Raw genomic sequence first — 17,592 nt, 5'->3', positions numbered from 1 at the left:
CAGTCTGCAGACCCGCCCGGAGGCTGCTGGTGGAGCGTTCCTGACAGCTCTTGGGCTGTGACGGATGAACCACCTCCTGTAGGTGCAGAAACTCCTCTGGTGCAGAAATTGGCCACGCTGAGCTTCTACCTCAAAGTTTTCTTAGCCTATGTAAGAGTCAGTCTTTATACTCTTTATCAAGTTGGAAATGGAATGTTTCCTTGAACTTCTATCCATGAAGTGCTTAATCAGTCCATAACAGATGCTTAATACAAAGATTAATAAGTTCTATTACTGAGAAAGTCTGTCCTCTTTGCATGAAGTAGGAATCAGCCAGAAATTACTGTTTATCAGTTTGGTGAGATTTCTCTTGGTGGAACTCAGGGAAGTTTATAATTTCTCTATTAGCTTGGAACCCTGTGTCATCACCTGTTCTTTCCAGTATGTTGAAGAAACCTAAAAGGCTCTTTTCGCCTTTATAAAGAGACCTGGACTCCTGTCCCAGAAATAGAATAAAATAAAGCAAAAATGGGACTTTCAAGAAAAGTCTTAAAACTGTGGTCAGATCTGCCTTTACAGCAGTTGAGACATTGTAGAGTTTGGGGTTTCTGAGCACAAGCCACCCGTTCTCCTTGCTTGGCCCTGCCATAAACCTTTTTCTGCTAAAAAAAAAAAAAAAAAAAAAGACAAGACATTATATGGAAGTAGGAGTCAGCCTACATGGCAACATTTGTCTCAGTTTTTTCTTTTTATATAAGTGAATTAAGAGCAGATGTTTTATTTATTAGAAGCTAAAAGTTGTAAGATACAGTATGCAATTTTTGAGGTTAATCAATAAAGGTTTTTTTTTGCATTTTTAGGCAAAAAACTCTAAACATTTGCTGATAAAATTACTGTGTATTAGATCTCTGCCTCACTGAAATTGCCTAGGCCGTCTGTTTTTCAGTCAGACTTCAGTTGAGTTCCGCTTTTATATTCCTTTCCAGTCTGTGGAGGTCCAGCGAGCCAGCATTTTCAAAATCAGTCGTCCTCTTCTACGTCTGCAAATCTCTGTCCACTTCTTAGTGACCTGCTTGTTTATTTGCTCAGGTTCCTTCTTCATTCTGATTTCTGTTTGTCTCCACTTTATGTAAAAAAAGTAAAAGCTGGTTTCTCAAACAGGAGGCACCCACGTTCCATTGATCCTCCACATGGAGTTTGTGCCCTGAATGTGCCCAACTTGGGATATAAAAATACAGAGGATATCACAAGGCCAGGGATCCCAGTGTCTTGTCAGCTAAGAGAAAATAAAGTATAAGGTAATAGTAGCATCTCGTTCCTTTGTGGGAGTTAGAGAGTATTTGTAATGCATTGTTACAGTCATAAGCCAAAATTTTAAAAAGCACTTCCTCTCTACTTACCCAAGTCAGCCGTGTCAGTGGAAACACTTGGCTGCCTTTTTCACTCTCTCTTCTAAGTCTTGTGTTACCAGTAGCGTACCTGGTACCTTTCTCCACCTGCCTAAATGACTGCATGAAAGTTTTCTTTAAAATCCCTCGAACCTCAAACTTAAACTGATTTGAAGTATAATCTTACTAGCAGGGCCTGCAGTTTGCACAGTTTTTATCAAATCATTTGGCACATCTGTTTTGAACTGAAATCACACAGAGCTGAGGAGATCCTCTGGATCCAAGAGCATCTCCCCGAGGGCAGAGACCCCCACCTGCCTTGTGCACCACTGCACCCCCAGCGTTTAGAATCTCTACAGCGATGTGCAGAGAGGACGAGCACCCACTGCACAACTGCGCTGGATTGTTTTGCGGTGGGACTTCCTCTGAGAGTAAGAGCTGCATTTACTTCCTTGGCCACGAGCAGCCCAGAGTAAATTACTTTTCAGGTCTCTAAATAGTACATTGGAGATTTGGAAGAACTGATGCAATTTCTAAAGCTGCCGAACTTCCTCCCCAGAAGCTACTCCCACACCAAGACTCTGACTTCATGGCCATCACAACCAGAGTTAGAACCTGAACTATCTATGCAGGAACATTGTCTCCTGGTAGAAATGGAAAAGTCCAACTGTAATGTAGATTCTAGCGGATTTTAGGTTTTAAAACCTTTCACAGAGCAAAGGGGGTGGGGAATCTGGAAATGCTTTCTTTTCATCATGGTCAGATTCAGAGCAAGACCTGAGCTACTACATCAGTGACTCATGAAATAATGGGATTTTTATAGAGGAAGAAAACGACATGATTCTATTATCCGGGTTTTACTGTTAATTAGCTTTATGGTGTAATTAGTAAAATAGCTCAAGAGTAAAAGCAAAGTCCAACTTTTAACAGCCTGGTAAGCCTCTTCTTATCTTAAAAAGAAGTAAGATAGTGAGGTTCAGACAGGTGGAGAGGTCAGCTCGAAAGGAGTTAACATTTCAAGGCCTTGCCACTTCTTCCTCAGCCCTTTCAGATAACCAGAATTGAGGAAAAGGGAAAACCATGCTGAGTTTTCCAAACTCTTTCTGAAAGAGATCGCATATTTTTATTGTAGTCAAACATGATGCAAGATAATATTGCTTCTTTTTGAATCCATAAATATAAGACACATGTCTGAGCGCTGCATGAGTTAAATGGCTGGCCTGCCTGAGGAGCTATGGGCATGAGTGCTCCAGGCTCCTGACACAGGATGCTGAGAATGACGCAGCAGTAAACCTCCATCCTTTAGCAGGGAGGGACTTTGTTTCTGATAGAGGCCGAAAGTCATTTCAAGCCGATCTGATGGATAAGATAGAGGCCAGAGCTGAGGAAACCAAATACCAAAGCTGATCTAAACCAAGGAGTGGCCATAAAATAGTGACCGTCTTCCTTGCCTGTTTCAAAAGGATGTCATTGCAAAAGGAAAATTCCAAAGCCGTATGAAGCAGGGGCAATATCGCCGGAGTACGTTTATAGCCCTCAACAATGACTACGTAGAAAGGGATCACGTGTGTTTGGGTATGTAACTCCTGAGGTGTTTGTTTTAAAAAACAAACCTTATTATATTAGTGTCATACCTCATGTTTTCCTTGGAACGTTCTCGAATCCTCTTCCTTGAGAAGAGTGAGAGGAGTGTTAAATAGAGATCTGCCTGAGAAGAACCACAAGTCCTCAATAACCACTATATCTCCATTCCTTGATAGGACTGTGCAGATGTCTGATGCAGTCGGTTGAAGGGTAATCTGCCTTTGAAGGCAAAGACCTTGAGCCCCAACAAATGTAAGGGGTAGGAAGTCTAAGCGCCCATATTCTCCAGAGTCAGTGAGTCGTAACCACTTTTGTTTGTGCGGCCCAGATCCTTGCCCAGGAACATGGAGCTCTCTGAGGTTATCCCACTGGGGACGAGGCAGGCAGACAGTGTGCGGGGACTGTGGAGGTGTGTGTGGTTTCCATCCTGGCCCTGCCACTTCCTAGCCATGCGTTTTGGGCAAGTTACTTATTCTCCCTGTGCCTTGGTTTTCTGTGGAATTCAAATAACACCCTGTTCCATTGGCCTATGAAGAGCATGTGGAATTGACTTGTGAAAAATGCTTGGGTAGGGTGGTCCAGTGGTTAAGACTCTGCTCTCACTGCCGAGGGTCCGAATTCAATCCCTGGTCGGGGAACTAGGATCCCATAAGCCATGTGGCACAGCCAAAAAAAGAAAAAAAAAAAATGCTTGGTTAGCACCATGCCCAGTACATAGTAGGCAGTCAGTAAGTGGAAGTTATGATTATCATTAGGTATTGAAGAATAAACCTAATGTCACTGTCAGCATAAGCAACTGGTTGGAGTGATGAATACCACAGTCAGAATGAAATGGACAGCACACTCAATAACCAAATATAAACTGTTTAGGTTACTTTTAGTTGGACAGTTCCCACATCTCTATTTATGCATCCCTCTTCAGCCTTAAAGCTTAAAATGCTTTTATATGGACTTCCAATTAGACTATGCTGTTTTCCCCCTAAAACTACAATGACTTCATTAGTTTATTATTTAGAACCGCAAATTGGGTAGATTAGCCACCATGTCTCCCTGTAAACCAAGTCATTTCTAAAATTTTCTGACAGAGCTTTCTCAGATTCACCCAAATGGGAGGAAGTGGTCCATCCAGGAAAAGAAATAAGCATGTAAGAAATAGGGGCACCGGCATTTGCAGCAACATGGATGCAACTAGAGATTATCATACTAAGTGAAGTCAGACAGAGAAACATAAATACCATATGATCTCACTTATATGTGGAATCTAAAATATGGCACAAATGAACCTATCTACAAAACAGAAACAGACTCACAGACATAGAGATCAGACTTGTGGTTGCCAAGGGGGGCAGGGGGGAGGGAGAGGGATGGACTGGGAGTTTGGGGTTGGTAGATGCAAACTATCATATTTAGAATGGATAAACAACAAGGTCCTAATGTATAGCACAGGGAACTATATTCAGTATCCTGTGATACACCATAGCAGAAAAGAATATTAAAAAAGGATGTATAGGGCTTCCCTGGTGGCGCAGTGGTTAAGAATCCGCCTGCTAATGCAGCGGACGTGGGTTCAAGCCCTAGTCCGGGAAGATCCCACATGCCGCGGAGCAACTAAGCCCGTGTGCCACAACTACTGAGCCTGTGCTCTACAGCCCACGAGCCACAACTACTGAGCCTGCATGCCACAACTACTGGAGCCCACGCGCCTAGAGCCCATGCTCCGCAACGAGAAGCCGCTGCAGTAAGCCCGTGCACCACAGCGAAGGCCCAACACAGCCAAAAATAAATAAATAAAATAAATTTTTTTTAAAAAAGGATGTATATATATATATAACTGAGTCGCTTTGCTGTACAGCAGAGATTGACACAACATTGTAAATCAATTATACTTCAATTAAAAGAAATAGGGGCACCGGGATCCATCAGTCAACTGAAATTCACAACATACTTTCAGGCCTCTGTTTAGACCACTGGCTTTCCAGATAAAATTTGGTCAAAAGAAACGATGTTTCTATAAAGCCTCATTAACTAGAATCTAAGTAATAAAATCTAATCTAGTCTAATCTGGGCCACATAGCAGCCACCTCAGAAAAAATTAGTCAAGGCTTTTACAAAAAGGAGTCCTCATTTATTTCACATGAAAATTCCACAGAGTGGTGACCAACCCATGTCTTAAATGTGGCTTTGTTTTAAAGCATGTTTGAAGAAACAAACTTTACTGTTACGAAATATATTGATATTGCGACTCAGACTGATCAGATGTGGAGATATCACGAAAACTGTTGCCGACTCTGAAATGGGGCTTGTCATGGATTGAAGTCCACATCCTCAAGCCAGCTAGCCCTGACGTAAAACGTCCAGTGCTAACCGTAGCTCAACCCTGGTCACACACTGGATCCAGCTTGGCCTCCACCTGAAGAAGCTGGATAGCCAAACAGTTGTCCGCTGTTCCAGAGAGGCCCAGGCACAGTTGAGGCCACATGAAGAGGGCTCTGTGTATTCCTGGGAGGGTAAGAAAGGGAGCTGTTAGGTAGAGCTCAAGGCCAAGAATGTGGGCTTTGCAGTCAGATGGAGCCAGGAGGAGATGCCGGCTCCACCGCCTGCTGGCTTGGTTACATCAGGTTCCTTCCCCTCGCTGAACCTGAGTTTCCCCAAGAGTAGGACGAACAGCCCTACCTCAGAGAGTTGCCATGAGGCTGAACCATGTGATGCTCTTGAGCACAGTGCCTGGGTACCATGGATGCTCAGCAGATGCTAGTTCTCTTCTTCAGTGCTTGGCCCTAGACCCTTCTTTCAGAACCATCCCTCTTGCCTCTACCACCTGCGTCCTCTGACCTCCAGTCTGTAAGGAGATCAGCTGTGAGAGTGCTGAACATGCAGATCTTAGATCTTGCTGTGGTCCAGCTGAGCTCTGCACACGAGATGGCTCTCAAGGAGCCATCTCCTTGAGATACCTCATTCCTATAACCAGGTCCCTTTACAAGGTCTTTTTGGGGCCACTGGTCCCTTTTGCACTGTCTGCCACCGCCAGCAAGAGACTCATTCTTTCGGTCCCTGCTTTCAACCAGCGATTGATTGGCATCTGCCTCTGTGCTCTACCCACCCCTCCCCCACCCCCAGTTGTTTAAACCTGAAAAGATAGCTTCCTGATCTCAAGTCAGAGTTAATTCCGTTGAAAATGAAGTGAAGTTGAAGGTGAGATGTTTCCATGGTAATCTGATGAGGAGAGCTTGAATGGAATAGAGCTAACTTGGTAGAAGCACCTGGAAGTTGGGTCCATGGTGGTCAGCCCCTCCCTGGAGGGGAAGGGCTTTGTTATGGCCCCTGAATCTCCTGGGGCCCCACTGGTCAGACCAGCTCCACTGCTGTGTGCAGAGTCTGTTGCAGCATCTCTGTGAGGCTCCCATTGAATGGGTTTCACCGTTTCTTTGTCATATTGCTGCACTCGATTGAACTCGTAATCTTCATTGAATTCAGAAAAAGACTTATTTTTGTAACAAAATCAAATGAGAAACTTCAATTTCATCTAATATGTCATCGAAGTTCTTGGTTCAACCTACTGCCTGCTAGGCATCCAGAGTAGTTACTATCCCTCTTCTATCATTTTATAAATACTCTTTGGGACAGTGATCTCATACAATTACTGGATGAGTAGTTGCATAGACACTTCGTTATGCTGTAGCTCAGCATTTGCTCTCTGGCATGTCTTCTGTGGTTTTAATTTTCTTGCAGACCATTGAAATTATTCAGAGTGGGTCAGTAGCGTTCAGAAAGCACCACACCACATGACCAGGTTCTTTAGAACCAGGTTCAGACTAAGCTTTTCTTTTCATTGTGTGGGGGGGGGGGATGGGAGGGGAGGTTGATAATGCATGCACATACCTGTTTGAAATCATTTAATATTGTTGCCTTATCAAGAGTAACTCATATTCATTGCAAAAGAAAAGTTAAAGAGAAAAATTCACCCTTGATTCTAACACTGTTAACAGTTTCGTTTCTTTCCAGACAGTTTTAAATTTTCCTCTTTACGTGGTTGAACTTATACTATACATGATGCATTTTAACAGCTGCACAATATTCTCTCCTATGATTGTATCGAGTCATTAAAATATCCCATATTGTTGGACAGTTTTTTTTCCCCAATTTCTTGCTATTATAAATAATATTGTGATGAACATCTTATTTTAGGCCTTTTCTGATTATTTCCTTGGGATAGCTGACTAGAAATAGAATTATTGGATGAAAGAAGTATAATGTTTTTAAGGATACATGAGGGATACTGCCAGTTTTGCCTGTTACCCCACATTCTCACCACTGGTGACTAAAACGTGTTCCCTTTTACCTTGTTGAGCCCCAAATTAGTTCTATCCTAGAGGCAGCTTCATGGTCATGTTCACACAGAAAGGCTAAGAGTTTGAAGGTCAACCGCTGCAGCTCTGATTGACCCACTGGAATATCTGGTTTGATAAGGCTTGACCAGGTCCTTGACAAGCTCGCCAGCTGTTTCTTTGTTAAAGCAGGAAAGTGACTCATATATTGGAATTAGCTCTGCATCACCTCCCATTGCAAGAAACAGGGTTGTCCTTCACACCTCCGCCCCCTCACTGTCCATATCCTGACCGCTGTTTCTCAGTAATAGCTCTCAAACCTAGCCTTGCCTTTCCACCTCCATCACCTCTGCGTTAATCCAGGCCTGTAACACATCCTGGTGAACAGCGTCCCCATCTTCCTAACCCTGTTTAGTCTTCCACATTGTCATATTCCAGAGTTCTCTTCTGGAAGACAAAGCTGATTAGGCCCGTCCCCTCCACTGCAGGAAGGCTCTAAATCTGTCATTGTTCTTCAAGGCCCTTTACGATCTGATCCCAACTTCATCTCCAGCCATCCTGCATGTGGCCCTCACACCTCTCACTGTCGTTCCAACATGGCAAACTGTTGGATGTACCACCGTCTACTTGGAGTGTCCTTCCTTCCAGCTTCTTTATCTTCTGTTCATCCCTCAAAGTAAAACTAAAGCATCAAATCCCGGGTGAAGCCTCTCCCAGTTCCCCCAGCAGACAGTTGCTTCACCCTCCATGTTGTGTTGTCCAACTCCACGTTGAATTCACAGCACTGTGGCTGCTGCGTGGTACCTGGTGAGGAGTCCTGGTCGCCAGCCTGTCTCCACCACTTCTGCTCAGTCCTCTGGGTCAGGGTCCTGGTCTTGCCTTTTTTCCCATTGATGATAAAAGTTTGTAGAATAAGTGAATGAATGTCTTTATAATGTTTAACACATAATTACTATTTTTAATATCTTAATTTTATAGATAGTTTTAACTTCACAAATATTAGCATTGATCTAATATCTTAAGATGTAATAAGTGTTTTTGCCTAGATCTTAAGAAAATACAGACCAGTGCTTGGCCTTGACTTGAATTTCTTTTATTACAAAGTCCTCATCCTTTTTTTTTTTTTACTTTATTTTATTTTATTTTTGTGGTTTGGGGGAAATTTGACAAATATACCCTCTTTCCTGGCAAAGGAAATTTTTATTTCCTTTTTTAAAATAAATTTATTTATTTTTGGCTGTGTTGGGTATTTGTTGCTGCACGCGGGCTTTCTCTAGTTGCGGTGAGAGGGGGCTACTCTTCGTTGCGGTGTGTGGGCTTCTTATTGCAGTGGCTTCTCTTTGTTTTGGAGCACAGGCTCTAGGCACGCGGGCTTCAGTAGTTGCAGCACACGGGCTCAGCAGTTGTGGCTCATGGGCTCTAGAGCACAGGCTCAGTAGTTGTGGCGCACGGGCTTAGTTGCATATGGGATCTTCCTGGACCAGGGCTCGAACCCGTGTCCCCTGCATTTGCAGGTGGATTCTTAGCCACTGCACCACCAGGGAAGCCCCCTCATCCTTTCTGTGCCTCTTTCTCATTCCCTTCCTCCTCTTCTCTAAGAAGAGAACTGGCAAAATGCCTGTGGGAGGAAAAGCACAGGAGAAGGTGATGGACAAGATAGGGTAGGGAGTGTAACCTTCTCTTCTCCCAGGTCCTTGCACAGTAATACGTTACTCAAAGTTTATGCCGTGACATTGGTCCATCGTGTGAGCTGTTACAAGGTTTATGTGAAATATAATCAGTAGTATTGCCTTATGAAGAAATGCTTCCTTTCATAAAGAATTCTCTGCATAATAGACTCTAGATTTGATGGCAAATCTAATGTCCTCAATGACATGTTGGCTCAAGGTCAGTATATTACTTGAATTAAGTTCATTAAGTGATTCTACTCATCCATTTGACATGTACACTTTGGGTTATCTTAATGAAGTCACCTCCTCTAAGGATTTCAGATTAGCAAAAACTTCTACCATGAGTTTGGTGTGAAAGCCTCCAAGTGAGTTTTTAAGGTTAACATTCAGTGCACCAGAACCCTTTCTGTGGAACACTCACAAATACAGTGAAGTACATTTTTAAATAGATACTGAAAAAGAATTTCTGCTTACACCTAGAGCTTTCTGTGATTGCTTACTATCCCTTGCTGAACATCAAGCGACAGTAGTGAGAGAAATAAAGAAAATGCATTGGGAAACAGAGATTATGCATTTTAACACTAGACATAGAGTCCTTTCCATACTTACTTACAACACTCCACAGTGGACCAAGACATACCTTTGGAAACACAAAATCCTATAGTCATAGGACGTTATTAGTGCCATTTAGTCAGGGGCATACGCTTGAGTAATTGGTAAGAAGAGAATGTGGATTCCAAAGACAGATATTTCTGCCTGTGACCATCCTCTGGAAAAGCTCAGCGGGAAGCTTCATGCTGGGTCTTTACAGAGTGGTTCCAGCTGCCCGGGAGCGCTTGGCTACAGAGGCTGGGGTCCTGACGCCCTGCATATAGATGTTCCTCATTGCCCCTCAGGCATTGCGGGTTCTGTCCTTTGTGCCTGGGCAGTGAATACTGCCCCTCTCAGAGCTTCCAAGGTGCCTTCCAGGGAGAAGACACCACTTCTTTCCTAAGGAACTTTCCTTCCAGATGCCTTTATAGTTTTTCATTTACTAGTGACCAGTGGTGAATGGAGCTGCCCATAGAATCTGAGCATAAAATTTCCCCAGCTTTGTAGGAGTCATCCAGTTATCGGCCTGGCCAGTGACGGGGAGGGGCTGCCCCACCCCCATCCTGTGTTTCTCCATTGATTGGCCCCATCGCTGCTTTGCTGGGCATTGGGCCTCACTCTGAGCTGTAGAGGGAATGTGACCACTAATAAGTTCAGAGAAACCAGGAGAAGGTGTTGAATCAAAGAGAAAGGAACTTTCAAGGAAAAGGTTGGGGGAGGGAAGATGTGAGGATGGTAGGAGAGAACGGAGAAAAAAGATAAGCAGAATGTGTTAAGCTGAAATTCTTATACATAAAAAATAACTCTTAAAAATAAATTGTTCTCGGGCTTTCCTGGTAGTGCAGTGGTTGAGAGTCCGCCTGCCGATGCAGGGGACACGGGTTCGTGCCCCGGTCCGGGAAGATCCCACATGCCACGGAGCGGCTGGGCCCATGAGCCATGGCCTCTGAGCCTGCGCGTCCGGAGCCTGTGCTCCACAACGGGAGAGGCCACAACAGTGAGAGGCCCGTGCACCACAAAAAAAATAAAAAATAAAAAAATATATATATATAGTTCTCAAAAAGCATAGTTTGCTGGGGAAAAAAAATGGATTGAAATGAAGTGAGGTTGTTTTTGAAGTAGGAATGTCCTCGTTACTGAGAGGGAGGTCCATCCAGCATCCCTGAAAAATGAAGGAAATGGTTATCTCAATGCTGATTCCCTTCTGGGAGAGCACAGGAGGCCTGCCAGTTCCCTGTGACAGACCATTGTCATTCCTTATCATTCCCCTGCATCATTTACTCAGAGATTAACTGGAGATGGAAATTTCTTCAGTTGTTTCTATAAGTATACTCAGCTGGACTTTTTCTCTCTTTCCATGGAACAGAACCTCTGATCCTGTCTCCCTACCTATTTGTATTTCAGTTTTAGTTTCTTCGTGTGGTATGTTCAACAGCCATGCGATGATTAAGTTTGTATATTTTGCAATGACAGTCTAATGACTCTTGGCCAACGGGTATTGTTCCCAGCTGGTTGTTACAGTTACTGTCAGCCTCAGTGGCCCTTGATCAGGTTCAGGCCACAAGATGAGAGTTCAGAGGCTTCCGCTGAGCAGAGGAAAACAACAGTAGGGACTGGGGAGGTGGAAGTTTTACCCAATTCTGGGAATCCTAGAGCATGTTGCGATTGTGTAGAGCTTTTCCCCTTCATGTCTCAAGTATGATGAGAAATTGTGTTTGTCACATGGAGCGACTCTACCATGTGCCGTTCTTTTCACTAGAGGACACAATCCCAAAGAAGGTGGTATGCCACTTCAGCGGGAAGGCCTATGCTGATGAGGAGCGCTGGGACATTGACAGCTGCACACACTGCTACTGCCTGCAGGGCCAGACCCTCTGCTCGACCGTCAGCTGCCCCCCGTTGCCCTGCGTCGAGCCCATCAACGTGGAAGGGAGCTGCTGCCCAATGTGCCCAGGTATCTAAGCCGCTGCCCTGCCACTTTTCAAACTGGGATGTTGATTCAAAAGGAAGCTAGAACAGACTCAGAACCTCCCCCACCCATCCCTTAGCTCCTGTGGCCCAAACAGAGACCTGGCGGGTAACTTGAGAGCCTGTGACCATCTAGGTGAGTGCCTGATTTTGGTTCCATGCCAGTATTGCTCTCTTCTGACTTGCATTCTCTAAACATTAAGTGGCAGGCCTTATGGGTGTAACAGACCTGTGAATGACACCTGCCGTATCCAAGTAGCACAGTTTTAGTGCAGTGTTGGACGAGCCTAGCGGAGAAGGTCCATCATCGGACACAGTAGGGAATGATGTTCTAAGGTGAATATCTATCAGAACCAGAATGGAAGAGCTGCATTTAAACAATACGATGCTGGTCCAATCTTTCTTCAGTTCATCAGTTCCAGTAGTACCCAGGCCACCCCATGCAGCCTTCTCCCAAGCCCTCCTGTGAACTTTCCATCTCTTCCCACCTAGACCGGAACCACGGAGCACGCCCCCAGCTGGCTGTTGCAGAATCACATGCCTACGTCTGTCCCCACATTCCACCCTTCATGTCAACTTAGTAATCCGCCTCCCAATTTCAAACCGAAGTCCCCCACAGCTGCCCAGATCCTCCCCCAGGCCTTCTCCTGGTTTCCATGTCTGTGTCTCCTGCCAAAACAGCTCCTTTGTTTTCTGTCCCTCGTTGCCAGCAATGCAGGACCTGAGCCCTCAGCAGGACAGCCTCTGGGCAGTGTTCCAGATCTAAAGCCCTGAACACACAGACTTCACAGGCACTCCAGACCACACAGACCAAAGGGAGGGCTCACTCTAGGAGCCCCTCCACGTTCACCTCGATTCTGTGTTTTCTTGCGGCATTGTATTAGAGGCTTGCTCCGTGCAGCACAGTGGGCTAGGAGTCAGGGCAACTTAGAAGGGCATCTACACCGTGCACTTGTAAGATGGGATAGCCAGTTAAACCCGAAGAGTTTCACTGAGCTCTGCATACATTTGCCTTTTGTTTAGCTGTTGTGCAAACTAGCCCTAATGGGCACTTCTAAAAATGTCCATTTATCCCCTAAAAAGGATGGGATATTCTGCCAGGTCAGGAGGCTGAGTCCTCTTCAGATCTCTTATTGGGTGCTTTTCATAGTTTAGTCTCCTTGGCCTTGTTTAAGGTGTAAATTGAGAGTCACAAGTTCACTTCTGTGATGTCGTATCCCTCGTTGTCCACATAGGGAAAAAACAAAATCCTTAAGTGTTTTGCACGAGAAGAATGAGGAAAAACATGTATTTCTCATTGGAGTTGCTTTATCTGTTACATTTCACCTGTTTCACAAGTTTCATACCAGTTTTCCTAGTAATATGCTTTGAGCAGTTCAAATGGTGAAACTTGATCTTATTTATTCAACCAAGATTCATTTCGTGCCTACCCTATGCAAGCACTGCTCGAGGCCCTGGGGAGACAAGAGTGAATCCAACAAGTCCCCGTCCACACAGCTGATGGTTTCATAGGGAGAGACAGGCAGCACATAAGTAAACAGTAAATAGCGCACAAGATGAGGATAAGAGTCACAGAGAAAACACATAGCGAGGCCGGGGTGGGGGAGGAGGGGCTAGGCAGAACAGGAGACAGGATGTTCTGATAATCCGAGAATGCCTCACTGATCAGATGACATTTATAAAGGGACCCAGAAGAGTGGCAGGAATCATGGGGTAGAGGCAGAATCTCTGTGGTACAGGCAGGACAAAAGCCCAGGGGGTGGGAACATGCCGTGAACGTTTAAAGAGAAGCAGGGAGGTTGTGTGGATGTGACCCCATGAGCAGGGAGGGTAACTAGAGGAAAGCAGAGAACTAGCTGTGTGCCAAAACACGAGATCTCATGAGCGATTTTAGAATTTTATTGGGCAAGATAGAAACTCTGGAGGGTTGTGAGCAGAGGAGTGATGGGACGTGACTTGCAGGAGTGGAGGCAGAGAGGCCAGTGGTGCAGGTGAGAGATGAGTGTGGCCTGTACCGGGGCAGTAGCTGTGGAGGTAGGAGAAATGGTTGGGTTCTGATTCTAGTGAAAGGGTAGAATCTATAGCATTTGAACATGATGTGAGGAGTGAGAGGAAGAGAGATGCCAAGGACGACTATAATGTTTTTGACTAAAATATGGAGTTGCAGCTCTGGTGTAAAATCAGTTTGGTTTGGGGAGTTTTTAGTTTGAAATCTCCATTGGACATCTAAGTGGAGATAATGAATAGACAGTGAATCTGTCTGGTGTGGAGTTCAGGAGAGAAATGGGAGATGGGTCTATAAACTTGAACATTGTCAGCCACAGGTGGTTTTTAAGCCTTGAGACCGGACGAGGTCACTCAAGGAGTGAGTGGATATAGAGAGGAAAAGGGAGCCTGGGACTGAGCCCAGGAACCCTCCAACTTTGGGATCTGGGCAGGTGGGGAGGGACTGGCAGAGGAGACAGAGAATGAGCCCCTGCCACACGGGAAGAAACGGAGAGAGCTATGGCCTGGGAGCCACATGGAGAGAGGGTAGGAGGAGTGCTGTTGGGTCACATCAGGTGAGAAGCAGGGACTGACTGCTGTGCATTTAGCGTTTTCCTAGTCGTCGTGACGAGAGCCATTTCCATACAGTGGTGGCAGCAAAATCTACTTAGAGTGGTTTCTAGAGAGAAGGGGAGGGGGTGAATTGGAGACAACCATTACACAGCCCAGCTACAGACCACGAGTGCTAAGTTCACAGACAGGATTTTCCTGTGGAGCAGAGGCGGGTCTTGGAGGCTTTCCCTGAAGGATTGAGCTAGACCTTGAAAGACAGGTGGGTTCTCTTAATTGGAGTGAAAGGGTAATCTGACCAAAGACCCTGAGACAGAAAGGTCAAGGCCAAATGCCCCTGGAATAGGGAGTTCTGGGAGTGGGAAATAAAGACAGAGAAGATGACTTTGGTCCAGATTTTTAGGGCCTTAATTGTGAATTGGAGAGGTAGATTTTGTCCTTTGTCCTTCGTGGCTCATTTTTTTTTTTTTTTTTTTTTTTTGCGGTACGCGGGCCTCTCACTGTTGTGGCCTCTCCAGTTGTGGAGCACAGGCTCCGGACGCGCAGGCCCAGCGGCCATGGCTTACGGGCCCAGCCGCTCTGCAGCATGTGGGATCTTCCTGGACCGGGGCACGAACCCATGTCCCCTGCATCAGCAGGCGGACTCTCAACCACTGCGCCACCAGGGAAGCCCCATGGCTCATTTTTGAGCAGATGAAACACAAGATCATGGAGGTGCTTTGGGGAGCCACACAGTGATCTGTAGGAGGACTGAAGCAGGGAGAGACCAGAAGCCAGGACAGCTGTGACTTGCACTGTAGACGTCCCTGATGTGTGATGATTAGGACCCAAATTCAGATGATGGTGGCAGGAATAGAGGGAAAGAGCCACTCTCCTCGGTTGCGAGTTTAATAGAGGAAAGAGTGCAGGTTTCACTAACATCCTGCTCATAACTAGAGATTTCTCCAGTGACTTCTCAGTCAGCATTTACTGTTGGATTGGAATTTAATTTCTGTTAAGTCCCCCTTCTGCTTCTGATGTATTATTCATGAATCATTTCTCCATCTTATCTCAGCAAATTTTGCAGTCAGGTGAGCTCTGCCACCTTACATTTGATTAAGTGTGGCCCGCCAGGAAGCCTGGATTCTTGTCCCATTTTTCTCCTGGGCCCTCTGAAGTTTCACGTTGCCGATTCTCACCTGGAAAGCTCAAGCTACTTGGCTTTGTCCCCTACGCACATCAGCTAACGTTCTGAACAGCCTCACCCTTACAAAGCACTTTCCCCCTCTGCCATCTTTGGATACGAGTACCAGACCTGTGAACTGATTTGCTGGTTAGTACTTGTCCCATTTGATAGAAAACAGGGTGAGAAAAGCTAAGTGAATTATCCAAAGCCATGCAGCTAGTTAGCAGAAGACCCAGGAGTCCCCAGTCCTAAGGTGACTTACGGTTCCATCTCCCAGAAGATGGTGTCCTCCCCTTGTAAGCCCCAAGCACCCTGCCCCATATCCAGAAAAGGACATTTTAAGGAGGGTGGCTCTTACAATGGGCCAGGTGCCTCTGACTGTAAAGTACATCCCCAGCAGGTTGTCTTAGGTTCCTCTGAAGTTCAGGTCAAATCTGACCCCAGTTGTAATTCTTTAATTCTGACCATGTGCACGTGATCTATGCCACCTGGCCAGGTAAAGATTTGTGTCACTCCCCTGGCCCTGTCATCCACAATGCCAGCAGCTTTATAAAGGACTCTTGTAGTAAATGCCGGAAGGGTTCTATTTTAGAGTTGGGATTGAATGCAGTCTTTGGCCATGGCAGGCCTGGGCCTAGGCATGGAAACACAGCAGCACCCACAATTCTTTTTTGTTTCTTCAAGCAGTTTTTTTGCTGAAAGTTTTATCCTTTTTGACAAAGCTGCTCAGAGGTGGCTTCCCTCTTAAGTTCACATCAAAGGGAAATGACCCTCTCCCCTTAGACTTGAGGGCTCTGAACTGGAGCTTTGAGTATTTTATGATAAAGAAGGAGGCGTGGGTAGATTTTAATCAGAGCGGAACTGAGTTTAGTGGAGCAAACTGGTCCAGAGGACAGGCCATGAGCTGCCAGACGGTGAGAAGTAACTCATCATGAGGGGCCCGTGAGGGCAAGACTGGTCTTGCTCACAACTGTATCCCCCCAGCTTAGGCCAGTGCCTGCCACATAGGAAATACTTGGAAAATATTTGCTGAACAATGGTGATCAGCAATCACTAAGTAAGACATCCTCCTGCATCCTAGGTAGATCCTTCCAACTTTCCCCTCTGTTGCCAAGGAGGGCCTTTCTAAGCACCTGTGGGAAGAGAACTCACACTGTCAAGTCTGTGTTGTTTGTAGGGTTTCACTGAAATCTACCTGTAGGCAGGTATGAGGCACAAGAATTTCAACACTGCTTGCCTGCTGCTGTCACTCAGGAAAGACCCCGAGCTGAACTGAATTGACCCCAGCCCTGGGAGTCTCCGCAGAGGAGGTCTTTGCTACTTAGCTGCTGACATTCACAGGTTTTTGGCATGGATCTCGTTAGCCTTTTCTCCCGAGGCCTCAGAAGGCAGTGGCAGGTCAGCCCCTGTTGGGATAGGAAAGCTCCAGGCTGTGCGCTGGACCAGACAGGGCAGGGGCTCAGGGTGCCACGGCACTGAAAGATGTCATGTAAATGTCAAGGGGGTTTTCTTCCCAAATTCCTCCAGGAAATTCGTATCACATATGGAGATGTCTCAGTGGGCGAGCTGAACACCATCCCTACACACACACACACACACACCCCAGACCCACCCAGCCCAGGCTTATTGAATCAGGACCTGTGAGCATCAGCATATTTTATAAGCTCCTCAGGTGATTCAGATGATAGAAAAGTTTGGAATCACTAGTTTATACTCAGACCCCTGCTTCTGTGGATGAAAATGTTTTCAATAACTTCTTTTTTTAATTCTAGAGTTTTTAGAGACCTGTTGAACCTTTCAAAACTCTAAGAGTGTCTACTCTTGCCGTGTTTGAGGTCTTAGAATTTAAGTAAGAAAAGCAAGAGCCAAAGTGACTTTATTCTTGGGGGCAATAGGAAGACCTGGGCTTTGGAATCACAGAACTGGATTGGAAGCCCAGCTCTGCTGGTTCCTGGGTGCATAATCTTGGGCAATTTCTTAACGTCTTAGCATTTATTTCCCTGGCAGATGCTCGGTTAGCTGACAGTGGAAGATTAGCACGTACTCTATTCTCTATCACTCTTCCCTTCTCTCAGATTTATCCTTTTTAAAGTTCACTTCTTGAAAGGCTGGTAACTTTGGGATAGAACGTGATCACTGTGAGCAGAGAGGATTTTCTTTTAACTTATATAACGTATTTCATGTATTTTATTTTGGACTAAATTAGGCTGAATATTAGTGAGTATTTCGTATTACCAGTGTTGGGTAACCCTATTATAAAAATCAGTTAATAATATGGCAGGCCCTGGCCAACAAGTACATGATTGAGGCTGACTTCTATTGTTATATTTTGAAAACAGAGGTTCTTAAGAATTATTTCTTTTAAA

General features: G+C 45.3%; 1 protein-coding gene across 6 annotated transcripts in view; it reads left to right on the top strand.

The window, feature by feature from the left end:
- The window catches only part of CRIM1 (cysteine rich transmembrane BMP regulator 1), a 207,709-nt gene that overhangs the window by 181,617 nt on the left and 8,500 nt on the right, over positions 1-17,592 (top strand). For 5 of the 6 annotated variants that reach the window (XM_067703271.1, XM_067703275.1, XM_067703273.1 and 2 more), the window contains one exon: positions 11,297-11,491. The exons of the other annotated variant lie outside the window; for it this stretch is intronic. In XM_067703271.1, the coding sequence (XP_067559372.1) occupies positions 11,297-11,491 (195 nt within the window). The remainder of the gene's footprint in view (positions 1-11,296; positions 11,492-17,592) is intronic. 6 annotated transcript variants of the gene reach the window in all.

The sequence above is a fragment of the Pseudorca crassidens genome, chromosome 14 (assembly GCF_039906515.1).
Source record: "Pseudorca crassidens isolate mPseCra1 chromosome 14, mPseCra1.hap1, whole genome shotgun sequence".
NCBI classification, from domain to species: domain Eukaryota; kingdom Metazoa; phylum Chordata; class Mammalia; order Artiodactyla; family Delphinidae; genus Pseudorca; species Pseudorca crassidens.
Note: the sequence above shows the minus strand (reverse complement) of the source record. Positions and strands in the feature narration are given on the sequence as shown.